Source organism: Coregonus clupeaformis, chromosome 24 (genome assembly GCF_020615455.1).
Source record: "Coregonus clupeaformis isolate EN_2021a chromosome 24, ASM2061545v1, whole genome shotgun sequence".
In the NCBI taxonomy this organism is placed as follows: Eukaryota; Metazoa; Chordata; class Actinopteri; order Salmoniformes; family Salmonidae; genus Coregonus; species Coregonus clupeaformis.
In genome coordinates, this window is record NC_059215.1 from 47,127,989 (window position 1) to 47,150,149 (window position 22,161).

A 22,161-nucleotide genomic window follows, 5' to 3' on the forward strand; every position below is an offset into this window, starting at 1 on the left:
TTTGCTCTGGATAAGAGCTTCTGGTCAATGTAAAATGTGCTTGTTTTGAATACATAAACGCTTTTAAAAATTAACAAAAAAAGTGACGTTAGCTGATGAAGATTATCACATAGAACAAACAGTATAAGAAATCCTAAGCCTGTGTTTACCACAGACCTTATTTTCGGCGTTTATTCAAAAACCCTACAAAAATCCCTTTCATTTCGCCATTAGGCTTTGAGCAACGAACTATGGGAGATTTAGGGCCTACAAAAAGATGCCATTACTATTGCTCTCTATAGACATTAATGTATAGAGAACCTCTCTTTAAATCCACTAAGAATTTTCCCTCGCTGTGAAAACATATATGGCCCCTGGAACCAGCACCTGAGCTCATATTGTACATCTGGGTCGTCTGATGTCTCATTTGGTTGTTACGAAGTGCACCCACAAAACACAAGGACCGATTGCTACTCTACATATTTATATATTTTGGTTGATCAGAGTTGTCTCATCCATCCCTCAATTAGGTTCGGTAGTAATGGATTACATGTAACTGGGATTAAGGCGTCCACATGCTTTCCATCCGAAAACAGTTCGGAAGCAGTTTGTGCATAAATTATGACAACATTTTGTGATGTTTTTTGTTTGTTTGTTTGTTTGTTCGGGTTTTATTCGGCTGTTCGTGCAAACAATATTTTTTTCAAGAGTCGAGACAAAGTAGGTGGCCCGAAGTCAGTAGCCTACGCCCCTTCATCGGTGATTGGTCAACGGTAGGGATTCTACAATGAAGTGTTTGTTGTCATTCAATGAGAAACAAATCGTTTTCATGCCAAATAACATTTGGGAGAAATTACTGCACCAAACATCTTAGTTAGATGTAAAATTGCGCGACTAAGATCGCCTCGACAAAACCTTGAAAATTATTTTAGATTAATTCTGACTATTTTGAGGAAGTGTATACTGGCTACGGTGTCTCAAGATGGACAAACAGTACTATTGCAGTTTTTTTTTTCTTGTTTCTCAAGCAAAGGTCTTTGAAGGGGGTATGTGAGCACACTCGTTCAGTTCGCCTAGCTGAGTTCATGCGGAAGCCAAACCGAATCATGCGGAAGGCTTAAGGCTTCCAAAACGTTTACATCTGGCCTACTGGTCAATAAGACAGTCGTCTGGACCACAGAGTTCCGCTGGCTGCTTTGAAGCAGTGAAGTTTCTGTCTCCCTCATTTGTGAAATGTTTTCTGATTGCACAATATTTAAAAAAATAAAAAAACACTATATTGAAAGCAATCACTGTTGAACAAAGGGCACTCACGTCAGCCATTCAAAGTGGGTGCATAGGCCAATACATTAAATTGACAGTTATATATCAATTACCCGGCCCCAAAATGAATTAGCAAAAGTGATATTAGTGCCCAAAAATATGTAGACAAATCAATGTCTATTGAGCAAAAAAAAATCTGCAGAATTCTGGAACCCTGTTTTGATTGAAAAATAATAACAACAATTGCCTAGTTGTCAAACCCCAAATTCATGACAATCACTGGTTTAGGTGGCACATCAAAATATCTGGAATCATGCATTGGTGCTTGAGAGAGTCTGCATCACACTATATATACAGACCTAATGCTGCAGGAGAACCATATGAGTCTGCATCAGACTATATATATATACAGACCATACAACAAAAACTGAGTGACATGCACTGACCAGGTGAATCCAGGTGAAAGCTATGATCCCTTATTGATGTCACTTGTTAAATCCACTTCAATCGGTGTAGATGAAGAGGAGGAGACAGGTTAAAGAAGGGTGAATGGGGCAAGACAAAATATTTAAGTGTCTTTGAACGGGGTATGATGGTAGGTGCCTGGCGCACCGGTTTGAGTGTGTCAAGAACTGCAATGCTGCTGGGTTTTTCATGCTCAACAGTTTCCTAGTATGTATCAAGAATGGTCCACCAAGAAGGACATCCAGCCAACTTGACACAACTGTGGAAAGCATTGGATTGGAGTCAACATGGGCCAGCATCCCTGTGGAACGCTTTCGACACCTTGTATCCAACGAATTGAGGCTGTTCTGAGGGCATAAGGGGGTGCAACTCAATATTAGGAAGGTGTTCCTAATGTTTTGTACACTCAGTGTATATAATACAGATGTTGTCTCTCTCTCTCGCTCTCTCTCACTCTCTCTCTCTGCCTATCCAGACCTCATGCTGCAGGCGAAGCGTACGGGTCTGAATGAGACAGAAGTGGAGCAGGAGGAGGAAGGTCTCTCTGAGAAGATACAGCAGGCGGAGGCCATGCTGAGAGAGATGAGATTCAAGAGCTGTGTCGGCCAGAAGAAGATAGCCGACAGAGAGCTGTCCGAGGCTGAGAAACGTGAGTCACACTTTAGAAATATAATTACTAGAGCGGGAATCCCCATTCAAGTCAATGATCTCTGATGGGTGGGCAGGTGGTCATTTTGAGTGTACCGATCCATAACCAGGACCGATCCATAACCAGGAAGTACTATGTTTCTAAAAGCCAATTTATGCTTGATCCGATAATGTGGTCGGAGGCTTCGCATGGATGGTGTGACGCAATTGCGGAGCCTCCGAAGGCATGCAGAGGCCAAATCAAGCTCCGTACCGCGTCGCCGTGCGGCTCTCAAATTTCGGAACAATACGATTGTGCCGTATAGCTCCGCATTGACATGATTGGTTGACGGTAGGTGGGGGGCAGTACGTCCTGTATAAACTCGAACTCACTTCCTTGACAACATCCTTCACAATAGCTCTGCTCTGTTCCGCTAAGCGCAAGAAGTATGAAAGCCCTGACGTCTGCGGAGGCTGCATCGCAGTAAATGCTGTACGGCCACTTCAGACATTGGGATTGACCATGCAGAGCCTTTTGGTCACACATCTGTCCATATGAGACATATTGCTTGTAGTGCTTTTGTATTCAGGATTCCTTAGGAGGAGACCTTCTGATTGTAAAACTAAAGGTGTGTTTTATTTTCTCTAGTGCTGGAGAAGGTGAAAGACCAGCTGCTGAGTCGTGTGTTGGAGAACAAGAGCTTGGTGAAGGACATCAGGGAGCGTCTTGGGAAGTTCCACGACCAACTGATGGACCTGAGGGACGCTCTGAACCAGGCGGTTAACAACACCGCCCTCGCCTCCGATACTAACGCTGTTAATGAGAAGAGGCTGGGGGAGGGCCAGGTAACACACACATGCAGAGATGGACACACACTTTTTTCAAATCAAATCAAATCAAATCAAATCAAATTTTATTGGTCACATGCGCCGAATACAACAGGTGCAGACATTACAGTGAAATGCTTACTTACAGCCCTTAACCAACAGTGCATTTATTTTTAACAAAAAAAGTAAAAATAAAACAACAACAAAAAAAGTTGTTTTTCTATCCGTGTGTGTGTGTGTGTGTGTGTGTGTGTACACTGGAAAAGCGAGGATCGAACACACACACATACCACTGAAAGACACACATATACACTGCATGCAGTGAACACACACACACACACACACACACACACACACACACACACACACACAGGAAAGCAGTATGAGAGTTCATCACAATCTGACACCGACATCCTTTTTTTACATATTGAACTCTATTCACCTGCAGTATTCTCTCTTCATGTTGTTTTTTCTCTCCGCAGAAAAAAGTGGATGAGCTGAATGTGAAGAACAAGGAGGTGGAGGATCTCCTGCAGATGGCGGAAGATGACGTGGCCACCGTCAACAACATGCTGTCTATGCTGCACGACTCCAAGGAGGTGAGGCCCTAACATCTTCAAACCTCATCACGGCTTTTCTAGTCTAAACACTAGGGGTTCATAAGGGACACAGTTCAAATACAACAAAAAAATCCCTTTTGTGTCCTTAGTTGAAACAAAAAGAGACAAGTCCCTGACAAACCTTGCACATCTGATTAAGAACTCTGATTACTGTACCATTGTACAGTAAAAAAATAAATAATAATCTCCTCTCTCTTTTTCTGCACCAGACTTCCTCCATGCGTGGTGACGAGGTTAACCCCTTACTAAAACTTGCTCTCTCCTTCTAGGACTATGAGCGTCTGGCGGCCCAGCTGGACGGTGCCAGGATGGCCTTGGCAGAGAAGGTGCAGAGGTTTTCCTCCGTCAGTAAGATACCCCTGGTGGAGGAGGCAGAGAACCATGCTGAGCTACTCAATGAGCTGGCCATGAACCTCTCCAGGTGAGGAGTTGATTGTCTGATCGGTCAGTTGGTATGTTGGTTGATTGATCGGTTGGTTGTTTGGTCTGTTGGTTGTTTGATTAATTGATTGATCGGAATTGTTAGATATCTAGCACTAGGCTTCATGTTTTGTTTTTTTCTCCTCTGTGGTTGCAGTGTGATCTCCAACACCAACAAGGATGGTTTCATCCAGCGAGCGGTGAACGCGTCCCGCGCCTACACCAATATCATCGACGGGGTCAGAGATGCTGAGATTGCTGCCGACAAGGCCAACAAGGCTGCTATGGACACACTGGCGGTAACAGCAATAAACACACACACACACACACACACACACACACACACACACACACACACACACACACACACACACACACACATATATATTTCCTACATTGTGAGGACCATGACAAAGCACACACAAAAGACACTAAGACCCATAGAAACGGCATTACAGTAGATGCGTAAAGTGTGGCGCCTTAACATTGCCACGATGGGCCTGGAAGAAGCTAACATATGTTTGTTGATGTTGATGTTTGTTGATGTGTGTAGAGCGTACAGGATCAGGAGGACCTGAGCCAGATAGCGAACGGTCTGAGGAACCACAGTATTGAACTGGTGAACCAGGCTGTCAAACGACAGGAAGAGCTCAGTAATGGTGAGAGCTCGATGCATTTTGTTTCCTCAGGGCCGTATTCACAAACAGGAGGGTTGATTTCGGATCGGCTTGCCTTTTAGGTTGTAACGAATAAGATGATATGGACAGGGATATGTTACTAGATCAGCACTCTTGCCCTGGGACGGTTTTTGAACACAGGCCCAGACGTATGGTGCTGAATGGTTGTTGTTGTTGTGTACATTTCCTTTAACAGCAAGAGAAAGTGCGTACCTTTTCATAGCATAATATTCTGTCTCTGCTTGTCAGATCTGAAAGCCCCAGCTCCTGGATGCTAAGACTCGTCTGGATGAGGCCAGGGATAAACAGGAGACTCTACTGAAGGACCTAGAGATGGTGCAGAGTAGCCTCAACTTCAGCAGAGGTAAGTAAGGCCAGGGATAAACAGGAGATCTATTGCGAAAAACAATGTATCTATACTCACACTTGTTGTACACAAACAAATGTTACTCACACCTTAACCCGGTTAGAGGACACAATGATCCTAATCCTGACCCTTGACCCCCAACCCACACCTCTGTTCTCTCTCCCTTCCCCAGAGGAGACCGCTAATGACATTGAGGAGGCTAAAGCAGCAGCCGAGCAGGCCAACAGTACAGCAGCGAGTGTGGAGGACACCCTGGCCCCTATCAAGGAGCAGCTGGACCAATGGCAGCAGCAGTATGGAGACGCCAACACCACCAACAGTGGCTTCAACAAGGCCTTCCTAGAGGCCAACAACTCTGGTAGGTCTTCAACCACTAGTCACTTCTAGATAGTAGGTCTGGTTGGACCACTAGATACTATTAGACAGTAGGTCTGGTTGGACCACTAGAAACTATTAGACAGTAGGTCTGGTTGGACCACTAGACAGTAGGTCTGGTTGGACCACTAGATACTATTAGACAGTAGGTCTGGTTGGACCACTAGATACTATTAGACAGTAGGTCTGGTTGGACCACTAGATACTATTAGACAGTAGGTCTGGTTGGACCACTAGATACTATTAGACAGTAGGTCTGGTTGGACCACTAGATACTATTAGACAGTAGGTCTGGTTGGACCACTAGATACTATTAGACAGTAGGTCTGGTTGGACCACTAGATACTATTAGACAGTAGGTCTGGTTGGACCACTAGATACTATTAGACAGTAGGTCTGGTTGGACCACTAGATACTATTAGACAGTAGGTCTGGTTGGACCACTAGATACTATTAGACAGTAGGTCTGGTTGGACCACTAGACAGTAGGTCTGGTTGGACCACTAGATACTATTAGACAGTAGGTCTGGTTGGACCACTAGATACTATTAGACAGTAGGTCTGGTTGGACCACTAGATACTATTAGACAGTAGGTCTGGTTGGACCACTAGATACTATTAGACAGTAGGTCTGGTTGGACCACTAGACAGTAGGTCTGGTTGGACCACTAGACAGTAGGTCTGGTTGGACCATTAGACAGTAGGTCTGGTTGGACCACTAGATACTATTAGACAGTAGGTCTGGTTGGACCATTAGATACTATTAGACAGTAGGTCTGGTTGGACCACTAGACAGTAGGTCTGGTTGGACCACTAGATACTATTAGACAGTAGGTCTGGTTGGACCACTAGATACTATTAGACAGTAGGTCTGGTTGGACCACTAGATACTATTAGACAGTAGGTCTGGTTGGACCACTAGATACTATTAGACAGTAGGTCTGGTTGGACCACTAGATACTATTAGACAGTAGGTCTGGTTGGACCATTAGACAGACAGAAGGTCTGGTTGGACCACTAGACAGTAGGTCTGGTTGGACCATTAGACAGTAGGTCTGGTTGGACCACTAGATACTATTAGACAGTAGGTCTGGTTGGACCATTAGATACTATTAGACAGTAGGTCTGGTTGGACCACTAGACAGTAGGTCTGGTTGGACCACTAGATACTATTAGACAGTAGGTCTGGTTGGACCACTAGATACTATTAGACAGTAGGTCTGGTTGGACCACTAGATACTATTAGACAGTAGGTCTGGTTGGACCACTAGACAGTAGGTCTGGTTGGACCATTAGACAGTAGGTCTGGTTGGACCACTAGATACTATTAGACAGTAGGTCTGGTTGGACCACTAGACAGTAGGTCTGGTTGGACCACTAGACAGTAGGTCTGGTTGGACCACTAGATACTATTAGACAGTAGGTCTGGTTGGACCACTAGATACTATTAGACAGTAGGTCTGGTTGGACCACTAGACAGTAGGTCTGGTTGGACCACTAGATACTATTAGACAGTAGGTCTGGTTGGACCACTAGACAGTAGGTCTGGTTGGACCACTAGATACTATTAGACAGTAGGTCTGGTTGGACCACTAGATACTATTAGACAGTAGGTCTGGTTGGACCACTAGACAGTAGGTCTGGTTGGACCACTAGATACTATTAGACAGTAGGTCTGGTTGGACCCGTACCATTAGACAGTAGGTCTGGTTGGACCACTAGATACTATTAGACAGTAGGTCTGGTTGGACCACTAGATACTATTAGACAGTAGGTCTGGTTGGACCACTAGACAGTAGGTCTGGTTGGACCACTAGATACTATTAGACAGTAGGTCTGGTTGGACCACTAGATACTATTAGACAGTAGGTCTGGTTGGACCACTAGATACTATTAGACAGTAGGTCTGGTTGGACCACTAGATACTATTAGACAGTAGGTCTGGTTGGACCACTTATTAGACAGTAGGTCTGGTTGGACCACTAGATACCATTAGACAGTAGGTCTGGTTGGACCACTAGATACTATTAGACAGTAGGTCTGGTTGGACCACTAGATACTATTAGACAGTAGGTCTGGTTGGACCACTAGATACCATTAGACAGTAGGTCTGGTTGGACCACTAGATACTATTAGACAGTAGGTCTGGTTGGACCACTAGATACTATTAGACAGTAGGTCTGGTTGGACCACTAGATACTATTAGACAGTAGGTCTGGTTGGACCACTAGATACTATTAGACAGTAGGTCTGGTTGGACCACTAGATACTATTAGACAGTAGGTCTGGTTGGACCACTAGATACTATTAGACAGTAGGTCTGGTTGGACCACTAGATACTATTAGACAGTAGGTCTGGTTGGACCACTAGATACTATTAGACAGTAGGTCTGGTTGGACCACTAGATACTATTAGACAGTAGGTCTGGTTGGACCACTAGATACTATTAGACAGTAGGTCTGGTTGGACCACTAGACACTATTAGACAGTAGGTCTGGTTGGACCACTAGACAGTAGGTCTGGTTGGACCACTAGATACTATTAGACAGTAGGTCTGGTTGGACCACTAGATACTATTAGACAGTAGGTCTGGTTGGACCACTAGATACTATTAGACAGTAGGTCTGGTTGGACCACTAGATACTATTAGACAGTAGGTCTGGTTGGACCACTATATACTATTAGACAGTAGGTCTGGTTGGACCATTAGACAGACAGTAGGTCTGGTTGGACCACTAGATAGGCTGGTTGGACATTAGACAGTAGGTCTGGTTGGACCACTAGATACTATTAGACAGTAGGTCTGGTTGGACCATTAGATACTATTAGACAGTAGGTCTGGTTGGACCACTAGACAGTAGGTCTGGTTGGACCACTAGATACTATTAGACAGTAGGTCTGGTTGGACCACTAGATACTATTAGACAGTAGGTCTGGTTGGACCACTAGATACTATTAGACAGTAGGTCTGGTTGGACCACTAGACAGTAGGTCTGGTTGGACCATTAGACAGTAGGTCTGGTTGGACCACTAGATACTATTAGACAGTAGGTCTGGTTGGACCACTAGACAGTAGGTCTGGTTGGACCACTAGACAGTAGGTCTGGTTGGACCACTAGATACTATTAGACAGTAGGTCTGGTTGGACCATTAGATACTATTAGACAGTAGGTCTGGTTGGACCACTAGACAGTAGGTCTGGTTGGACCACTAGATACTATTAGACAGTAGGTCTGGTTGGACCACTAGACAGTAGGTCTGGTTGGACCACTAGATACTATTAGACAGTAGGTCTGGTTGGACCACTAGATACTATTAGACAGTAGGTCTGGTTGGACCACTAGACAGTAGGTCTGGTTGGACCACTAGATACTATTAGACAGTAGGTCTGGTTGGACCACTAGATACCATTAGACAGTAGGTCTGGTTGGACCACTAGATACTATTAGACAGTAGGTCTGGTTGGACCACTAGATACTATTAGACAGTAGGTCTGGTTGGACCACTAGACAGTAGGTCTGGTTGGACCACTAGATACTATTAGACAGTAGGTCTGGTTGGACCACTAGACAGTAGGTCTGGTTGGACCACTAGATACTATTAGACAGTAGGTCTGGTTGGACCACTAGATACTATTAGACAGTAGGTCTGGTTGGACCACTAGATACTATTAGACAGTAGGTCTGGTTGGACCACTAGATACTATTAGACAGTAGGTCTGGTTGGACCACTAGATACTATTAGACAGTAGGTCTGGTTGGACCACTAGATACCATTAGACAGTAGGTCTGGTTGGACCACTAGATACTATTAGACAGTAGGTCTGGTTGGACCACTAGATACTATTAGACAGTAGGTCTGGTTGGACCACTAGATACCATTAGACAGTAGGTCTGGTTGGACCACTAGATACTATTAGACAGTAGGTCTGGTTGGACCACTAGATACTATTAGACAGTAGGTCTGGTTGGACCACTAGATACTATTAGACAGTAGGTCTGGTTGGACCACTAGATACTATTAGACAGTAGGTCTGGTTGGACCACTAGATACTATTAGACAGTAGGTCTGGTTGGACCACTAGATACTATTAGACAGTAGGTCTGGTTGGACCACTAGATACTATTAGACAGTAGGTCTGGTTGGACCACTAGATACTATTAGACAGTAGGTCTGGTTGGACCACTAGATACTATTAGACAGTAGGTCTGGTTGGACCACTAGATACTATTAGACAGTAGGTCTGGTTGGACCACTAGACACTATTAGACAGTAGGTCTGGTTGGACCACTAGACAGTAGGTCTGGTTGGACCACTAGATACTATTAGACAGTAGGTCTGGTTGGACCACTAGATACTATTAGACAGTAGGTCTGGTTGGACCACTAGATACTATTAGACAGTAGGTCTGGTTGGACCACTAGATACTATTAGACAGTAGGTCTGGTTGGACCACTAGATACCATTAGACAGTAGGTCTGGTTGGACCACTAGATACCATTAGACAGTAGGTCTGGTTGGACCACTAGACAGTAGGTCTGGTTGGACCACTAGATACTATTAGACAGTAGGTCTGGTTGGACCACTAGATACTATTAGACAGTAGGTCTGGTTGGACCACTAGATACTATTAGACAGTAGGTCTGGTTGGACCACTAGATACTATTAGACAGTAGGTCTGGTTGGACCACTAGATACCATTAGACAGTAGGTCTGGTTGGACCACTAGACAGTAGGTCTGGTTGGACCACTAGATACTATTAGACAGTAGGTCTGGTTGGACCACTAGATACTATTAGACAGTAGGTCTGGTTGGACCACTAGATACCATTAGACAGTAGGTCTGGTTGGACCACTAGACAGTAGGTCTGGTTGGACCACTAGATACTATTAGACAGTAGGTCTGGTTGGACCACTAGATACTATTAGACAGTAGGTCTGGTTGGACCACTAGATACTATTAGACAGTAGGTCTGGTTGGACCACTAGATACTATTAGACAGTAGGTCTGGTTGGACCACTAGATACTATTAGACAGTAGGTCTGGTTGGACCATTAGACAGTAGGTCTGGTTGGACCACTAGATACTATTAGACAGTAGGTCTGGTTGGACCACTAGACAGTAGGTCTGGTTGGACCACTAGATACTATTAGACAGTAGGTCTGGTTGGACCACTAGATACTATTAGACAGTAGGTCTGGTTGGACCACTAGATACTATTAGACAGTAGGTCTGGTTGGACCACTAGATACTATTAGACAGTAGGTCTGGTTGGACCACTAGATACTATTAGACAGTAGGTCTGGTTGGACCACTAGATACTATTAGACAGTAGGTCTGGTTGGACCACTAGATAATATTAGACAGTAGGTCTGGTTGGACCATTAGACAGTAGGTCTGGTTGGACCACTAGATACTATTAGACAGTAGGTCTGGTTGGACCACTAGATACTATTAGACAGTAGGTCTGGTTGGACCACTAGATACTATTAGACAGTAGGTCTGGTTGGACCACTAGATACTATTAGACAGTAGGTCTGGTTGGACCACTAGATACTATTAGACAGTAGGTCTGGTTGGACCACTAGATACTATTAGACAGTAGGTCTGGTTGGACCACTAGATACTATTAGACAGTAGGTCTGGTTGGACCATTAGACAGTAGGTCTGGTTGGACCACTAGATACTATTAGACAGTAGGTCTGGTTGGACCACTAGATACTATTAGACAGTAGGTCTGGTTGGACCACTAGATACTATTAGACAGTAGGTCTGGTTGGACCACTAGACAGTAGGTCTGGTTGGACCACTAGATACTATTAGACAGTAGGTCTGGTTGGACCACTAGATACTATTAGACAGTAGGTCTGGTTGGACCATTAGACAGTAGGTCTGGTTGGACCATTAGACAGTAGGTCTGGTTGGACCACTAGATACTATTAGACAGTAGGTCTGGTTGGACCACTAGATACTATTAGACAGTAGGTCTGGTTGGACCACTAGATACTATTAGACAGTAGGTCTGGTTGGACCACTAGATACCATTAGACAGTAGGTCTGGTTGGACCACTAGATACTATTAGACAGTAGGTCTGGTTGGACCACTAGATACTATTAGACAGTAGGTCTGGTTGGACCACTAGATACTATTAGACAGTAGGTCTGGTTGGACCACTAGATACTATTAGACAGTAGGTCTGGTTGGACCACTAGATACTATTAGACAGTAGGTCTGGTTGGACCACTAGATACTATTAGACAGTAGGTCTGGTTGGATCACTAGACAGTAGGTCTGGTTGGACCACTAGATACTATTAGACAGTAGGTCTGGTTGGACCACTAGATACTATTAGACAGTAGGTCTGGTTGGACCACTAGATACTATTAGCTAGACAGTAGGTCATACAGAGGCCAGGGACGCTAGCTTGACTTCCATTTAGAATATTGCTATTATAGTTTATAAGGGTTGATTTTCATACAGTGGTGTGTAGAGATTTGTTAAGGTCTTCTTGAATTGGTAGACTAAATTCAGAGGGGTTGGGTTTAAATGCGGAAGACACATTTTGCAACTGACTAGGTCCCCCTTTCCCTTTCCCTAAATGTCCTGGCTTGAATATAAAGTTTACTAGGCCATTGTTCAAGGTAGAAAACCTTTGCTTCTCTGATCATGTAAGAGACGTGCTCAATTAAGAAACATTTGCTCAAGTCTGATTAAATGAGTAGACTGACAGAACATTTCTGTCTGTGTGTGTCCCTCCAGTGGGTATGTTGGGCGAGGCCATCCCAATACTGATGAAGAAGCTGGACAAGCTGCAGAACCACTCAGCCCAGATGCCCAACATCTCAGAGAACATCCTCAGGATCAGACAGCTCATCGCAGAGGCCCGCAAGGCCGCCAGCAAGGTATGGTGGCTCACACAGGACAAACATAGCCCAGGCCCGCAATATGAATACATACTGTATGCTACCTGTAATTATACTGAACAAAAATATAAAGGCAACATCTAAAGTGTTGTTTCATGAGCTGAAATAAAAGATCCCAGAAATGTTTCATACTCACCAAAAGTTTATTTCTCTCAGATTTTGTGCACATATTTGCTTACATCCCTGTTAGTGAGCATTTCTCCTTTGCCAAGATAATCCATCCACCTGACAGGTGTGGCATATCAAGAAGCTGATTAAACAGCATGATCGTTACACAGGTGCACCTTGTGCTGGGGACAATAAAAGACCACTCTAAAGTGTGCAGATTTGTCACACAACACAATGCCACAGATGTCTCAAGTTTTTAGGGAGTGTGCAATTGGCATGCTAACTGCAAGAATGTCCACCGGAGCTGTTGCCAGATAATTTAATGTTAATTTCTCTACCATAAGCCGCCTCCAACGTTTAGAACATCTATCTTCTATGGTTACATGAACAGTTACATCAACATACATATCGATGACGACCCCGTTTATTTTTCCTCTCTTCTTCTCCCTCTCAGGTGAGCGTACCTGTCAAGTTCAACGGGACATCGGGTGTGCAGGTGCGTACCCCCAGTAACCTGGCAGACCTGGCAGCCTACACCTCCCTCAAGTTCTACATCACCCTGCCCGAGGCCTCACGCGCCCGCAGACAGGACCAACCAGACAAACAGTTTGTCTTCTACCTCGGAAACAAGGACGTAAGTATTATTATTATTATTATTATTATTATTATTAAACAGTTCTTTCACACAAATAGACCTCATGTCATAAGAAAATACCAAATAAAATAATAAATGCTGTTATCTTACACGCATACTGTGGGACAGAGAATAATTGACGTAAGTATTTTTATTTTTTTGCATTTATAATGACGTATTCATGAAAATGCTCCCCAAGACTGTGTTTACCTTTAGACATCTTTATCCATAAACTATATGGAATTGTTTTAAGAAGGTCATACCAAGGATAATTTTGCTATTTGATTTTGAATTTAAAGACCCTTTGAAGTATCAATAAAACGTATACAAAAATTATTTGATAAACTTTTTATTTGGCTTTACTGCTACAAACGCATTGAAGGGGCGGCAGGTAGCTTAGTGGTTAAGAGCGTTGTGCCAGTAACCGAAAGGTCTCTGGTTCTAATCCCCGAGCCGACTAGGTGAAAAATCTGCCGATGTGCCCTTTAGCAAGGCACTTAACCCTAATTGCTCCTGTAAGTCGCTCTGGATAAGAGCGTCTGCTAAATGACTAAAATGTAAATGTAATTGAAGAACAGATTCACTACATGGAACAACAGAAAAAATCTAAAGGAAGTTTGTTCTGAAGTGTCTTTCCTACAGTGCATTCGGAAAGTATTCAGACCCCTAGACCATTTTCCACATTTTGTAACGTTACAGCCTTATTCTAAAATTGATTAAATCGGGTTTTTTTTACCTCATCAATTTACACACAATACCCCATAATGATAAAGCAAAAACTGGTTTTTAAACATTTTTGCAAATTTATTTTAAAAAAAAAACGGAAATATCACATTTACATAAGTATTCAGACCCTTTACTCAGTACTTTATTGAAGAACCTTTGGCAACGATTACAGCCTCGAGTCTTCTTGGGTATGATGCTACAAGCTTGGCACACCTGTATTTGGGGAGTTTCTCCCATTCTTCTCTGCAGATCCTCTCAAGCTCTGTCAGGTTGGATGGGGAGTGTCGCTGCAAAGCTATTTTCAGGTCTCTCCAGAGATGTTAGATCGGGTTCAAGTCTGGGCTTTGGCTGGGCGACTCAAGGACATTCAGAGACTTGTCCCGAAGCCACTCCTGCGTTGTCTTGGCTGTGTGCTTAGGGTCGTTGTCTTGTTGGAAGGTGAACCTTCACCCCAATCTGAGGTCCTGAGCGGTTGTCCTTCTGGAAGGTTCTCCCATCTCCACAGAGGCGCTCTAGAGCTCTGTCAGAGTGACCATCGGGTTCTTGGTCACCTCCCTGACCAAAGCCCTTCTCCCCCGATTGCTCAGTTTGGCCGGGCGGCCAGCTCGAGGAAGAGTCTTGGTGGTTCCAAACTTCTTCCATTTAAGAATGATGGAGGCCACTGTGTTCTTGGGACCTTCAATGCTGCAGACATTTTTTGGTACCCTTCCCTAGATCTGTGCCTCGACACAATCCTGTCTCGGAGCACTTCGGACAATTCCTTCGTCCTCATGGCTTGGTTTTTGCTCTGACATGAACTGTCAACTGTGGGACCTTATATAGACAGCTGTGTGCTTTTCCTAATCTTATTAGTGTTTTATTTTTCATTCAAAAAATGCAAATGTTACTTCCACTTTGACATTACAGAGTATTTTGTGTAGATTGTATACAATTAAATCAATTTTGATCCCACTTTGTAACACAACAAAATGCGGAAAAAGTCAAGGGGTGTGAATGCTTTCTGAAGGCACTGTAGTCCAGTAATGATGCGTTTCCTGTTTCATGTCTGTAGTCCAGTAATGATGTGTTTCCTGTTTCATGTCTGTAGTCCAGTAATGATGCGTTTCCTGTTTCATGTCTGTAGTCCAGTAAGGAGTTCCTGGGAATGATGCTGGAAGGGCAGAGACTGCACTGGCTCTTCAATGTGGGTGGAGACACGGCTGAGGTGGAGATGCAGGAGGACGTCCAAACAGATGGCAATTTCAACAACGTGGTCCTGGAAAGGTAACTACTGCCACGGTCATTGGTTGAATTTGTTCTCAATCGGGAACCCAATGTCTTCACCAATAGACCAAGAGGAATTCCTCAGAGTCGACAATTGGCCTTACAAGTCTCAGGCAGGCTAAATCATCACGAGAGTGTCATTCCAAATCACCTCCACTATCACTGCCTCTGTCATTATCACCACGTTAACCTGCCCTCTCTCTCTCTTTCTCGCTCTCTAATAGAACGTTGAGGGTTTTCTTTAATGGAAGCCTCTCTAATACAAATTCAGTTGGTGTACCGCAGGGCAGACGGTTTGGGTCATTATTGTTTTCAGTTTTTACCTTCCACTGAAGTTTTTACCTTCCACAGGGAAAACCTCCCTGGTTTAATCTGTGTTTGAAATTCACTGCTTGACTGAGGGACCTTACAGATAATTGTATGTGTGGGTTACAGAGACGAGGTAGTCATTCAAAAATCATGTTAACCCCCTAGAGTCGATGTCCACGCCCCCCGCGAAAATACAATTAGCATAATAATAAAAAATCCCCATACAAATCTGTCTGTTTAAGCTAGCTTTTTTTGCATTGGATGTGTCTCAATCAATCGCATCCACCGATGTCGCACTTCCGCATCTGCAGTGAAAGGTGACCATAACACATCCCAAAAATTGGTCTTCTCACAAATCCGTCTTTAGCTTCCGAACAGTTTGGGGTACCAACTATTATGATTACCTATGGAAAGATGAGACTCTCACGAACACGATGGTGTTCTCTGTTTTGCTCTATGGCCCCCACAAGTGTCTTGGGACTTGTCTGAAGTCGGTACAGACAATCTGCCAACTTGTGTCTGTAGTGTCTGAACAGATTGGGAAAGGTGAGACTCTCACAAACAAGTACATGTCGGTTGTTTTGCTCTAGGATACCCACAGGCCTCACAAGACTCGTCTAAAGATCCCCCGGTACCAGTTGAAAAAGTTTTGCTCAGGTGCATCCTGTTTCCATTGATCATCCTTGAGATGTTTCTACAATTTGATTGGAGTCCACCTGTGGTAAATTCAATTATTTGGATAGGCATACACCTGTCTATATAACGTCCCACAGTTGACAGTTGATGTCAGAGCAAAAACCAAGCCATGAGGTCAAAATAATTGTCCCTAGAGCGCCGAGAAACTTCCAGAAGGACAACCATCTCTGCAGCACTCCACCAATCAGGCCTTTATGGTAGAGTGGCCAGACTGAAGCCACTCCTCAGTAAAATGCACATGACACCCCACTTGGAGTTTGCCAAAAGGCACCTAAAGACTCTCAGACCATGAGAAACAAGATTCTCTGGTCTGATGAAACCAAGATTGAACGCTTTGGCCTGAATGCCAAGCGTCACGTCTGGAGGAAACCTGGCACCATCCCTACGGTGAAGCATGGTGGTGGCAGCATCATACTGTGGGGATGTTTTTCAGTGGCAGGGACTGGGAGACTAGTCACGATCGAGGGAAAGATGAACGGAGAAAACCTGCTCCAGGGTCTCAGACTGGGGCGAAGGTTCACCTTCCAACAGGACATCAACCCTAAGCAGCCAGCCAAGATAATGCAGGAGTGGCTTCGGGATAAGTCTCTGAATGTCCTTGAGTGGTCCAGCCAGAGCCCAGACTTTTGAACCCGATCGAACATCTCTGGAGAAACCTGAAAATAGCTGTGCAGCGACGCTCTCCTCCAACCTGACAGAGCTTGAGAGGATCTGCAGAGAAGAATGGGAGAAACACCCCAAATACAGGTGTGCCAAGCTTGTAGCGTCATACCCAAGAAGACTCAATGCTGTAATCGTTGCCAAAGGTGCTTCAACTAAGTACTGAGTAAAGGGTCTGAATACTTATGTAAATGTAATATTTTTAATACATTTGCTAAAATTTCTAAAAACTTGTTTTTGATTTTTCATTATGGGGCATATTGTGTAGATTGATGAGGGGGAAAAAAACAATTTAATCAATTTTAGAATAAGGCTGTAACGTAACAAAATGTGGAAAAAGTCAAGGGGTCTGAATACTTTCTGAAAGTCAATGGTTGCTAAAATGTGAAGAGGTCTGTCCATGATAAGGCTTTGCTTTTTTTTCTTAACATCTCAGTCAACCTACAGGCCCTAGTTTTGTCGCACCTGGACTACTGCCCAGTTGTGTGGTCAGGTGCGGCAATGAAGGACATAGGAAAATTGCAGTTGGTCCAGAACAGAGCAGCACGTATTGCACTTAGATGTACACAGAGGGTGAATGTCAATGACATATTCTACCGGTCAAACGTTTTAGAACACCTACTCATTCAAGGTTTTTTATTTTATTTTTTGTACTACTTTCTACATTGTAGAATAATAGTGAAGACATCAAAACTATGAAATAACAGATATGGAATCATGTAGTAACCAAAAAAGTGTTAAACAAATCAAAATATATTTTATATTTGAGATTCTTCAAGTAGCCACCCTTTGCCTTGATGACAGCTTTGCACACTCTTGGCATTCTCTCAACCAGCTTCATGAGGTAGTCACCAGGATTGCATTTCAATTAACAGGTGTGCCTTCTTAAAAGTGAATTCGTGGAATTTCTACCCTTAATGCGTTTGCGCCAATCAGTTGTGTTGTGACAAGGTAGGGGGGTATACAGAAGATAGCCCTATTTGGTAAAAGACCAAGTCAATATTATGGCAAGAACAGCTCAAGTAAGCAAATAGAAACGATGGTCCATCATTACTTTAAGACATGAAGGCAGTCAATACGAAAAGTTTCAAGAACTTTGAAAGTTTCTTCAAGTGCAGTCGCAAAAACCATCAAGCGCTGTGATGAAATTGGCTCTCATGAGGACCGCCACAGGAATGGAAGACCCAGAGTTATCTCTGCTGCAGAGGGATAAGTTCATTAGATTTACGAGCCTCAGAAATTGCAGCCCAAAGAAATGCTTCACAGAGTTCAAGTAACAGACACATCACAACATCAACTGTTCAGAGGAGACTGTGTGAATCAGGCCTTCAAGGTCGAATTCCTGCAAAGAAACCACTACTAAAGGACACCAATAAGAAGAAGAGACTTGATTGGGCCAAGAAACACGAGCAATGGACATTAGACTGGTGGAAATGTGTCCTTTGGTCTGGAGTCCAAATTTGAGATTTTTGGTTCCAACCGTGGTGTCTTTGTGAGACGTGGTTTGGGAACGGATGATCTCTGCTTGTGCATTTCCCACCGTAAAGCATGGAGGAGGAGGTGTTATGGTGTGGTGGTGCTTTGCTGGTGACACTGTGATTTATTTAGAATTCAAGGCACACTTAACCAGCATGGCTACCACAGCATTCTGCAGCGATACGCCATCCCATCTGGTTTTTGGGTTAGTGGGATTATTATTTGTTTTTCAACAGGACAATGACCCAACACACCTCCAGGCTGTGTAAGGGCTATTTTACCAAGAAGGAGAGTGATTGAGTGCTGCATCAGATGACCTGGCCTCCCCCGACCTCAACCCAATTGAGATGGTTTGGGATGAGTTGCACCGCAGAGTGAAGGAAAAGCAGCCAACAAGTGCTCAGCATATGTGGGAACTCTTTCAAGACTGTTGGACAAGCATTGTTCTAAAACTTTTGACCGGTAGTGTACAAATCAATCTCTCCTGGCTCAAAGTTGAGGAGAGATTGGGACTGTGAAGAGACACAGACATTTTTAGGTGTTATGTATTTTATTATGTAGTGATATGTGACATAGTTGTGGTACGAGTGTGATATGTGGTTGTCTCGCCTATTAATGCACTAGCTGCTCTGAATGGGAGCGTCTGCTAAATGACTAAGTTGTCATGTAAATGTAATGCTATATTTATATTTTATTTTATGTATTCTATTTCCTGTTGATTTGCCGCTGCCTCTCTCTCCTCTTTCTCTCTCTCTCTCTCCTCTCTCGCTCTCTCTCCTCTCTTGCTCTCTCTCACTCTCCTCTCTTGCTCTCTCTCTCCTCTCTCTCTCTCTCTCCTCTCTCTCTCTCTCCTCTCTTGCTCTCTCTCCTCTCTCTCTCTCTCCTCGCTCTCTCTCGCTCTCTCTCCTCTCTTGCTCTCTCTCCTCTCTTGCTCTCTCTCTCCTCTCTCGCTCGCTCTCTCCCTCTCTCTCTCGCTCTCCTCTCTCTCTCTCTCTCTCTCTCTCTCTCTCTCTCTCTCTCTCTCTCTCTCTCTCTCTCTGTCTCTGTCTCTGTCTCTGTCTCTCTCTCTCTCTCTCTCTCTCTCTCTCTCTCTCTCTCTCTGTCTCTGTCTCTGTCCTCTCTCTCGCTCTCTCTCCTCTCTTGCTCTCTCTCCTCTCTTGCTCTCTCTCCTCTCTTGCTCTCTCTCTCCTCTCTTGCTCGCTCTCCTCTCTCTCTCTCTCTCTCTCTCTCGCTCTCTCTCTCTCTCTCTCTCTCTCTCTCTCTCTCTCTCTCGCTCTCTCTCTCTCTCTCTCTCTCTCTCTCTCTCTCTCTCTCTCTCTCTCTCTCTCTCTCTGTCTCTGTCTCTGTCTCTGTCTCTCTCTCTCTCTCTCCTCTCTTGCTCTCTCTCCTCTCTTGCTCTCTCTCTCCTCTCTCGCTCGCTCTCCTCTCTCTCTCTCTCTCTCTCTCTCTCTCTCTCTCTCTCTCTCTCTCTCTCTCTCTCTCTCTCTCTGTCTCTGTCTCTCTCCTCTCTCTCGCTCTCTTTCTTTCTCTCTCTCTCTCGCTCTATAGGATCCTTCAGTATGGTCAGATGGCCATGACTTCGGAGACCAGGGTGACCAAGGCTGTGGTGGAGGCAGGAGGGGACAGCGGACTGCTCAACCTCCAGACTGAAGACACTGTGTTCTACGTGGGAGGGTACCCTGACACATTCACGGTGAGAAGGAGCTGTGTGGTTGGGGGGTTGGGGGGTTGTGTGTGTGGTTGGGGGGTGGTTGGGTGTGTGTGTGTGTGTGTGTCCGGTTCAAAGGACCACAATGTATCCACAGCCTTTCGTAGATATGTAGTGGTTATACCAAATATACAGTAGACCTGTAGTTTTCTCCCTCATGCATAACATGATCAAAAGTATGTGGGCACCTGCTCGTCGAACAGCTCATTCCAAATTAATGGCCATTAATACGTTGTTGGTCCCCCCCCTTTGCTGCTATAACAGCATTAGCATTAGTGACGTCGGGCACTGATGTTGGGCGATTAGGCCTGGCTCGCAGCCGGCGTTCCAATTCATCCCAAAGGTGTTCGATGGGGTTGATGTCAGGGCTCTGTGCAGTCCAGTCAAGTTATTCTACACCGATCTCTTAAAACCATTTTTGTATGGATCTTGATTTGTGGAAACCCAAACTGTTGCCACAAAGTTGGAAGCACAGAATCGTCTAGAATGTCGTTGTATGCTGTAGCGTTAAGATTACCCTTTAATGGAGGGGCTTAGCCCGAACCATGAAAAACAGCCCCAGACCATTATTCCTCCTCCACCAAACTTTACAGTTGGCACTATGCATTGGGGCAGGTAGCGTTCTTCTGGCATCCGCCAAACCCAGATTCGTCCGTCGGACTTCCAGATGGTGAAGTGTGATTCATCACTCCAGGGAACGCGTTTCCACTGCTCCAGAATCCAATGGCGGCGAGCTTTACATCACTCCAGCCGACACTTGGCATTGCGCATGGTGATCTTAGGCTGCTCGGCCATGGAAACCCATTTCATGATGCTCCCAACGAACAGTTATTGTGCTGACGTTGCTTCCAGAGGCATTTTGGAACTCGGTAGAGAGTGTTGCAACGAGGACAGACGATTTTTACGCGCTTCAGCACTCAGCGGTCCCATTCTGTGAGCTTGTGTGGCCTACCACTTCGCAGCTGAGCCGTTGTTGCTCCTAGACGTTTCCACTTCACAATAACAGCACTTACAGTTGACCGGGGCAGCTCTAGCAGGGCAGAAATTTGACGAACTGACTTGTTGGAAAGGTGGCATCCTATGATGGTGCCACTTTGAATGTCACTGAGCCCTTCAGTACGCCATTCTACTGTTTGTCTATGGAGATTGCATGTCTGTGTGCTCGATTCTATACACCTGTCAGCAACGGGTGTGGCTGAAATAGCCGAATCCAACAATTTGAAGGGGTGTCCACATACTTTTTGTGTATATATATAGTGTATCTCTACTGTTTGTAATTTATAGATCTGTTTCCTCGCTCAGCTCCTTCAGTAACCCATATCTCTCTCTAGCTTCTCTCAGCTCCTTCAGTAACCCATATCCATCTCTAGCTTCTCTCAGCTCCTTCAGTAACCCATATATCTCTAGCTTCTCTCAGCTCCTTCAGTAACCCATATCTCTCTAGCTTCTCTCAGCTCCTTCAGTAACCCATATATCTCTAGCTTCTCTCAGCTCCTTCAGTAACCCATATCTCTCTGTTCTTCTCTCAGCTCCTTCAGTAACCCATATCTCTCTAGCTTCTCTCAGCTCCTTCAGTAACCCATATCTCTCTAGCTTCTCTCAGCTCTTTCAGTAACCCTATATCTCTCTAGCTTCTCTCAGCTCCTTCAGTAACCCATATCTCTTTCTTGCATCTCTCAGCTCCTTCAGTAACCCATATATCTCTCTGTTCTTCTCTCAGCTCCTTCAGTAACCCATATCTCTCCGTTCTTCTCTCAGCTCCTTCAGTAACCCATATCTCTCCGTTCTTCTCTCAGCTCCTTCAGTAACCCATATCTCTCCGTTCTTCTCTCAGCTCCTTCAGTAACCCATATCTCTCCGTTCTTCTCTCAGCTCCTTCAGAAACCCATATCTCTCTCTAGCTTCTCTCAGCTCCTTCAGTAACCCATATCTCTCCGTTCTTCTCTCAGCTCCTTCAGTAACCCATATCTCTCCGTTCTTCTCTCAGCTCCTTCAGTAACCCATATACAGTGGGGGAAAAAAGTATTTAGTCAG

General features: G+C 44.5%; 1 protein-coding gene across 1 annotated transcript in view; it reads left to right on the forward strand.

Annotated features, from left to right (window-relative positions):
* The window catches only part of LOC121538046 (laminin subunit alpha-5-like), a 224,751-nt gene that overhangs the window by 182,253 nt on the left and 20,337 nt on the right, over positions 1-22,161 (forward strand). The window contains exons 53-65 of the mRNA XM_045206924.1: positions 2,183-2,356; positions 2,984-3,180; positions 3,645-3,761; positions 4,052-4,203; positions 4,360-4,501; positions 4,756-4,861; positions 5,021-5,028; positions 5,138-5,243; positions 5,419-5,604; positions 12,384-12,526; positions 13,110-13,289; positions 15,139-15,278; positions 19,968-20,112. Of these exons, the coding sequence (XP_045062859.1) occupies positions 2,183-2,356; positions 2,984-3,180; positions 3,645-3,761; positions 4,052-4,203; positions 4,360-4,501; positions 4,756-4,861; positions 5,021-5,028; positions 5,138-5,243; positions 5,419-5,604; positions 12,384-12,526; positions 13,110-13,289; positions 15,139-15,278; positions 19,968-20,112 (1,796 nt within the window). The remainder of the gene's footprint in view (positions 1-2,182; positions 2,357-2,983; positions 3,181-3,644; positions 3,762-4,051; positions 4,204-4,359; positions 4,502-4,755; positions 4,862-5,020; positions 5,029-5,137; positions 5,244-5,418; positions 5,605-12,383; positions 12,527-13,109; positions 13,290-15,138; positions 15,279-19,967; positions 20,113-22,161) is intronic.